Below are 8844 nucleotides of genomic sequence, written 5' to 3'. Positions count from 1 at the left end.
TCCGGGTCTCCTGTGACAATCTTCCAAACATTCCTCACCAACCCTTTGTCAAAGGAGCCCTCTGGAGGCCAGTTTACACCAAAAGACGGCCACTCGACTTCACACAATGTTCTTAGTCTGCCTGGAGAAAACTTTATGCCATAATCAGCTCCCTCTACAAACCCTTCTCTGAAATGTCGCAGGAGACAACCCAAGGGTGTCTTCTGTGAACTCAGGCTTCCCCCCATCGCTTGCGCAGAAAACACAAAACAGACATTCTGACAAAAACAATCAAACACTCAAACAAGAACAATTACTGGGGTGTAGGTGGACCCAGAGAAGTCCGCCACCTACAACCTAGACAAGACCAGAGACAATAAACAGAACCTGACAACAGGGCACAGGAGACGGCGTCCTGCGGCCTGGCCATGGTCTGGGAGATATGACTGCGTCCAGTCTCGCCACAGACACCCACTAACCGGTCAACAGAAACAGGAAGGTACCTTTTATCCAGATACTGAGGCCTCAGAGATTCCAGATTCCCCTCGGGAACAGGAACAAAGAGCATGTCCTAAAGGTTGTGTCCTTGATGATTGTACTGACCCGTCACAGCATTCAAGGGCCCTGGAATGTCTCAGGTTGTCCACCCCTTTGAATCCGTAACAGGGACAGCAACTGCTTCGGAGGTCGGTCCAGTCTTAGATCCCAGGGCCACTCCCTGAGATCTCGCTGGGGCCTCCAAATGTTGTAGCCACCAGCCCCCGAAAGACACACGGACCACCAGAAATTAGTGAGTTATAGGAAACACACTCTTTATTCAGCCAGCTGGGTCTGCCAGGGGTACGCAGACCCCAAATTAAGTAGCCCCAAAATGTAGAGGTACAGGATTTTTAAGCCCTAAATCCCATTCCTCATTCTCCTATTCACTACCTGTCAACCCACAGGTCAGTTGTGCAAGCGGGGGTACAGAAGCAGAAAGCTTATTGTTGGAATGTTATGTTCCCATAGGCGATAGCCTATGTTCCCATGGGCGATAGCTAAGCAGTAATTTTCCAGCCAGCAGACTACCACAATTCTTCAGCCACTCAAAACAGAACTTCAGTAATGTCCATCCATCCCTCATTTTTTGCTCAATCAAGTCTTGCCAATTCTTCCTTTAGAGTGTCCTTTGCATCTGTCCCTATAATTTCCACTGATAGCACCCTAGCTTAGTCCCTTCATGGCTCATGCACAGACCACTACAACAGCCTTTTAAAGAGCCCATGGCTCTGTCTGCAATTAATCATCATAATAGTGATATTTGTTCTTTGGGTTTTTCTATATAGTCCAACTGTTCATGATTACTGAACATGTATAAGATAACTGTTAATACTCTTCATGGTTTATGTAGCTGTTATAGCAGATATTCGATACAGAAAAATGAAACAGAAAGCAAAACTTAGATCATGATCGTTCACAGAACAGAAATGATCCAGAGTTTTTTCACAATGAAGGCCGTAAAACCTGACTGCTTTCCACTTACTTTCCCTCTCATTTTCAGAAAATTCAGCCTCAACTTAGATCCTGTGGTTACAGTATTGCCCCATCCCCAGTGGTCAACAGATAAGGTCTTCCTAGAGACTTCCTAGGGATGAACCGTCCTCACACTGTGAGGTTGGTCATCAACCCATACTTTGGATTAATTTATGACCAAAAGAAGGAACTGTGGACAAAAAAATGGGTTCTATAGAAACTCATCTCACAGGGTAATCTGATCATAAATTCCTCACTGGGCAGGTCATGGTGGGTAATCACACCCCAGGCATACAACTTTTTAGTAAAAGGTTTATTTTTGCCTTAAGTAATCTCTGTCCTTTGTTTCTGTGCACCTAGGTTAACACATCTTTGAAATAAGTGTAACTACCCTCAAGAGAGCACATGTCTTGTTAACTATCCTGTAATCCAATCCCCAACCCACTTTCCTCACCTCCATGTAATCTTCCCTCCTTAATTTCAAGTGCATTAAAGGGGGGGTGCAAAACTGTCTTCTGCAGAGCATTTAAGATCTTGCTCCCTGGCATTGTCGTCAGTTCGGCTAAAATAAACTATAAAAATTCTCAGAGGGGATAAAAAAAAGTCCATGGTTCCTCCCTCCTCCCATTCTCTTCAAGGAGAAATTCTTATATATAAGAAGATAACATGAAAAGGTTATATAAGGAATAATATAAAATTGTTACCAAGTTAAAATTGTAAAAATGTGGCTTTTGTCATATTTCTTCTGCCTTAAAATAAAATAGACTACCCATTGCTTATAAAGCAAAGTATAAACCCCTGGTAAAGGATAAATGAAGTTATACTGTAACATGGCCAACTTATTCATTTATATGTTGTCTACAGCTGCTTTCACAGGAATACAACAGAGTTGAACAGCTGTGACAGAAGCAGCAGATTATCGGATTATGGGCCTGGCAGGAGTGCAATCCCTTGCTCTCCTCCCAACAACCTCTCAAACTTTAGATCCCCCTTTCCCCAGTGACACACACCTTTGATTCTGATTATGGGCCTGGCAGGAGTGCAATCCCTTGCTCTCCTCCCAACAACCTCTCAAACTTTAGATCCCCCTTTCCCCAGTGACACACACCTCCAGTCTTAAACTGATCCATTTACCTGCTGATTTTTCCTGCCTTTATCCTTTGCCTCACACCATTCTCTAGCTTGAAATGTTCCTCCTTTCAAGATAACAGAAACCCCACTCACCCCTCAGGACTCAAATTCCACCCTGTCTACCAAGGATTTCCTCGATCACCATATCTAAAAATACCACTTTTTCTATTTTTACAGTATCTTACAGACTATGCTAAAGTACCAAAAAAAATACAAGACAATATATTTTATCTCCTCAACTAGACTGCAAACATAGAAAGCAGTGTCTGTGCCCTGTCATTTTTTCTTAGAGTGACGAGTCCAGAACCCTGCACAAAATTGCTGTAAATAAAATTTTGATATTTGATATTTTAATAAAATTTGATATTTTAAAATTATGTTGGTGATTTATAGGGTTTAATGTTTGTTGAATAAAGAAGCTAATGGATTACTAAGGGTTATAAAATTTTAAGCTAAAAAATAGAGATAAACTACAAACAAATTTTACTCTCTGAAATTAAACAAATTATATGGCAGCTCCTAAAGTGATTGACAGAACATCAAAATTAGTATTTTTTTAACCCTCAAACCTAAATCTACTTTGAACTCACCATATTTGCTCTTTTAACATCTTCTCCATTTCTTATTTCAACTATTCCTATACATATATATGACTTCTTTGGGGTATGGGGATGACATGTGTGTGTGTACACATTCACTTGTTGTATCGGAAATATATTACATTTCATTAAGAATATCTTAAGAATACAGGCAATTGCCAAATGTTAAATTAATTTGATTTGCAGATTTAAGCATAAAGAACTACCTATCTCTAGAATTAACTGTTATTATTTGTATATTGTTTACTTATAAATGTTTACCTGTTCATAAAGAAGAAAGGTCTTGTCTCTCTCAGATGTAAGGACTTTGACATTACCCTGAATTTCTGCCAAATGACGCTCATATTTTTCCAGCATGCATTTAAGTTCTTCACGGTCTCTTGTTGTCTTCAAAAGCTCTACATCACAGTTTGTACCCTAAAATTATTATATAATAAATTCAAAATTCTTCTTTGACATGTGGTACTAACAGAAAGTGCTACTGATGGCAGTATACAATCTACTTAAACATAAATATATAATGAAAGAAAATGATGAAAAAAAAAAGCTAAAAAATCACTTCTTTTAAACAGCTTCATCCCAAATTGCTCCACATTTGCCTGATTACTTCCCAACCACTACTAAAGCTGGAGATAAAGAACCAATTTCGAAGGTCCACTGTCCATCAAAGAGACCTTTGTCTCTCAACCTCTTTGAGATAGCAATTCATGTCAATCAATATGAATTATTTCCAGATTAGGTAAATCAAAGAATAAAAATCAGTGTTTGAGCAACAAACTCCAAAATACTTCTAAGTTTCCAAAACCTACCCGGGCAGATGGAGATGGGCGTCTTGGACTTTTAGATCTACTTCTGATCATCTTTCTCAAATTCTGAACTTCACTCTTATAGTAATCTCTGTCTGCTTCTAAAGTCTTGACAAAGGAATCAAGTCTGGAAGGAGATTTATTTTGTGCTTTTTCAGTCTCTAAAATTATCTTGCCAAGGAGGAAAAAATTAGGCCATTATTTCAAGCTAAACTCTAGCATTATTTTTTACATGAAAGTTGAACATGAACAGGGATCCTTAAAAATAGTGAATTTGATATTTTAAAAATAATTCATTAATACTTTTTAAAAAGCAGTTAAATATCTTTCTTTTCCAGCATTTCTGAATGAAGTATATTTTTATTTAACTGAAAGTGCCCATAAATTTACTCAATAATTTTGAAAAAATGGTAAAAATTTTTCAGGAGGCCAGAAATGTCCACAGACCTAGTTACAAATCCTAGAAATGGAATTTGCTTAGAAAAACTTGTATAGCATCTAAGTTTTGTTCAATAATTCTTCAAAATATAAACTATATGCATGAATAAATTAAATAAATGCTTGATATTCCATACTTGTATATATTTGTAATTACATTCCCATTCACTTTAATATATTTAGAAACATTTCTTTAACATCATTTATGTTACCAATACGGTATTGAGAGAAAATGACATATACTTTCAGAGATGTTTCAAATATCTTAAATAATATTAAAATGTCTAAACAGAGCAGTTACCATTTCACATTGTTAGATAAAGAAAATAAATTACTCGGAATTAAGTAACAAAATCTGACTTAAGGGTATTTATTACTAATAGGAATAAAAATTAATGTGTAGGCAAATGCATCTTATATTTTAAAGAATTAAGTTAGTCATTTTAAATCAAGTAACAGCTAAGGACATTAATAAAACTAACCGAAAGCTCTCTCCACCTTTAGGAAAGAAAGTAGTGATAAAATGGAGCAAGAGCAGCATCGCTTACAGATGGGTGTGCTCCTGTGCCAAGCAGAGTGCTAATTTTAGAAAATATTTTTTATTATTCACAAAATGCATGAGAGCCAAAACCTATGTACAATTTTTTATAGTCTTCCTATACTAACAATAAAAATGATTCCTTAACATTCCATAATATTTAAGAAAAATGTACTTACAGATCTAAGTCTTTTTAGTGTATCTTCCAATACTATTATATTATTTTGCTGGCAAATGAGTTCAATCTGAAAATCAAGCCAGAAAAAAACCTGTTTTTTAGATTTAAAATGTTTAAACTGATTTTACTGGAAAGAGAGCTTTCACAAAAAAAAAAAAAAAAAAAAAAGAAAAAAAAAAAAGGAATAATGGCTGAGCATGGCATAGGGAATACAGTTAGCATTAATATGATGGCTAGGTGGAGGGCCAGAGGAGGGAGGAAGCTATTTAGGGGATCATTTTATGAACTATATAGATGTCTAACCAATGTACTGCATACTTGAAACTAATTTAAAGAATTTTTTAAAATTTAAATAAATAAATAAATAAAACATGCAGTGAATATTTTATAAAAGAAAAGATAATCTACTCCTTTATGTTTACCTACCTTTGATGGTAAAAGAACCTCTGATGAAATATAGCAGTTCTTTTAAATTATCTAATGTTTTGTATAAAATATTCATTATATTTTACCAAATTACTCCCCTCACTGGAAAAAATGTTATTACTGAAGATGATAATAGGGAAGAAATAAAATGACTAGGATAAAAAAACTGTCCCAAATCACCAGTCAGAATTGATTCCTCTGAACTTGTTTAATAGTTTAGTTCAACCCAAAGTTTTAGTTCAATACAAAAACTTTATGTATCAGATTCATGACACAGAACATACCCAGTCTTCCAGTGTAGCTACCCATAGTTATGTAGTTAGCATATGACTAGATTGTATGTTCCTAGATGACAGTAACTGTTTTTATGCAAAGCTATAAATCTTTTGGTTAAAGTTTGGCATATCAGTCTAATAAACTGATTTCACAATTCATAAACCTTCCCCCTCATTATTTTAAACTAAGATGTCTTCTGCTATATGTTAAATTTGAATTTCATGGAATTATCGTACCTCAGTTTTCTTTAGACCAAAGTATTTTTCTAAGATTTCTCTGGTAGTCCTATTTTAGTTAATGAAGTATTAAGGGGAGTTATGGTACGAGACATTACTTATGTATAGTTTGAATAAGGTCACATATAGTTTTGGATAAACAATTTTCGATGCTTTAATTTATACTACTATGCAGATACTAAAATGAAATATATCTATAGTGGATTATGTGTAAAGATGTCCATACTAACTTAAGTATAAAAACTAAGACTGCCAAAAATTTTATTATGACATATTCTTGTAAAAAATAAAAATTTATACACACATATCCCAGATACAGATGGAACAAAACCAATAATATGTAAACTGAGGAAGATGGATTATGTCTAGTTATCACAAGGTATGATTATAGATGTTATTTTCTTCATTATGCTCCCCTGAATATACTGACATTTTTATAATAAATATGTATTACTTTTATAAAGATAAACATAATGCTGATTCAACTCTGAAAAACAAAATTATAACTGGCCCAAATGAGATGCTAACTCAGTGTTTTCATTTGACAACTGTTTAATAAGTACCTACTACTATGTGCCTGACATTGCATTATGTGCTGGGTATAGCCGTGAATAAAACAGACAAAAACCTCTGCCTTCAAGAGGCTTACATTCTAGTTGAAAAGAGAAAACTGGTTATAACAGGAAAAATGTATCAGATAGTGATTGTGTCATTCAAAAAATATATAATGAGCATGTACATCTATTCTAGGCCCTTGAGATTTTAAAATGTGGACAAAACAAAGTCCCTGCTTTTGAGGACTTTACATTCCAGCTGCGTAGATAATAGAAAATAAACCTAACAAATAAATTACATAGTATAACAGGAAAAAAAAGAGCATAGTTAAGGATATTGAGGGTGTTTATGAAAGAACAGATTGGAGTTTTAAACTGGGTGATCAAGGAAGTCCTCATTGAAAGGTGCCCTTTGAACAAAGAATAAAAGGAAGGAGGGAGTAACCACATAAAAATCTGGGAGAAGAACATTTCAGGCAGAAGATATAGCTATAGCAAATGTCCTAAGGCAAAAGATGTCTGTGAAATTCCAAGGAATAGTAAGGAGGCTAGTGTGGCTGGAGTGGAGGGACGAAGGGAGGAATAAAGAAGTAGGAAACTGCTAAATAAAGCAGGGGAAAACTTAAATACACCTCACGTTTTGCCTTCCACATGGTAGGTTTTGAAATATATTTGACTGAATCACAAACAAAGGTAACAATAATGACAGGAGCTACCAGAGATCCAGTCCAAAATGGCTACGTTAATTAAAATATAAACTATATGAAGAAACCAGTAATGGTAAAATTGAAATTCTGCTTTTTTGTATTTCAAAAAATTGTGTTCAATTATCTGGGAAACACTATATTAAGACATGAATGATAAACAACTCAAAATGAGAAGATTAAAGGAGGTATACAGTTGTGGTGGTTTTAAAATATGTCCACAAATTCTGATACTCCTTCCTTCAAAAGATAGAGCAAAAGTGTGGGCTATACTTAGTGACTCACATCTGATAAACAGGCTGTGGTGGAAGTGACGGTATGTAACTTTTGAGAATGAAGCTTAACAGGCATTACAGATTCCTCTTTGCTGTCTCTCTTGGATCACTGGCTGGAGAGAAACCAGCTGCTATAAAGAATATATCAAACAACCCAAGGGAGAGATTCACCTGGCCAGGAACTGAGGCTTCCAGCCAAAAGCCATCAGCCATCTGAGTAGGCCATCTTATAAGCAAATCTTCAAGTACCAGTCAAGCCATGACTGAAGCCTGGCTATCATCTTGATTACAATTTCCTAAAAAAAACATGAACCAGAAGTACCCAGCTAAGCTGCTCTTGAATCTCTGAGATATAAATGTTTGTTGTTTGAAGCCAGTAAGGTTTAGGGGTAATTTGTAACATAACAATAAATAATATCGTAGAAAATACTCAAAACAATATTCCATCATTATGGAATAAATGATGGAAGAAATTACTCTGTTGACATTTAAAAATAACTAAAAGTAATCTCTTCTGAGTAAATAAATTTAATTCCAGTAAATAAATCTCAATTCCAGACAGACTACATAGGATAACAGGAAAAAAAAAGCAGAGTTAAGGATATTGAGGGTGTAACTTTAGCCTCAGACTCTACCTGAATATATTCAGAGCATAACCTCAAACAGTACCAGAACGTAAACATTCTTTCTCAGTTCTTGAATTAGAAATTCTCTTGCTGCAAGTGTCATTCCACAAATCTCTCCCCAGTAACTGGATACCTACACTGCACACCCAATGACAACAGGCATTGGTGTTTCTCTCCCCAACGCTGGTCACATGTCTTTCTAATCTCCATTTAATGTAACATTCACTTACTGATGCTGGTGATCTCACTCAGGCCATTTTACCAGCTCGAAGTGCCTATTTCCACTTTGTCCTCTTTCTTGACTTCTCTGTCTTCCCTGCAACAGCAGTGCTATCTCTACTCTAAGAACACTGCCCACTGCTCCTGCCCCTCATATATGGGTATCTATTTCCTACAAACACTCTTTTCTGAGCCAAGCAGAATTTCCATCTGTGAATTTAATATTTTTAGTTTTAGGTAAATCCTAGCTCTTTTATTTTAGATGTTTTCCATTCTGGCTGTTCTCCCTTTTGGTAGCAAAGGATTCATTCACCCTGACACAGTACTCTCTCTCTCTCTAAAATGCA

General features: G+C 35.7%; 1 protein-coding gene across 4 annotated transcripts in view; it reads right to left on the bottom strand.

The window, feature by feature from the left end:
- TSGA10 (testis specific 10) overlaps positions 1-8844 on the bottom strand; it is a 102686-nt gene that overhangs the window by 76972 nt on the left and 16870 nt on the right. For 3 of the 4 annotated variants that reach the window (XM_025045056.1, XM_006909415.2, XM_015587402.2), the window contains 3 exons: positions 5183-5248; positions 4031-4198; positions 3483-3638 (listed from right to left, as the gene is read on the bottom strand). In XM_025045056.1, coding sequence (XP_024900824.1) covers positions 3483-3638; positions 4031-4081 — 207 coding nt within the window. In that variant the 5' untranslated portion in view covers positions 4082-4198; positions 5183-5248. The remainder of the gene's footprint in view (positions 1-3482; positions 3639-4030; positions 4199-5182; positions 5249-8844) is intronic. The other variant, XM_006909414.2, reaches the window with a different exon arrangement.

Source organism: Pteropus alecto, unplaced genomic scaffold (assembly GCF_000325575.1).
Source record: "Pteropus alecto unplaced genomic scaffold, ASM32557v1 scaffold223, whole genome shotgun sequence".
NCBI lineage: Eukaryota > Metazoa > Chordata > Mammalia > Chiroptera > Pteropodidae > Pteropus > Pteropus alecto.
The sequence above is the reverse complement of the archived record's forward strand: the minus strand, read 5'-3'. Positions and strand labels throughout refer to the sequence as shown.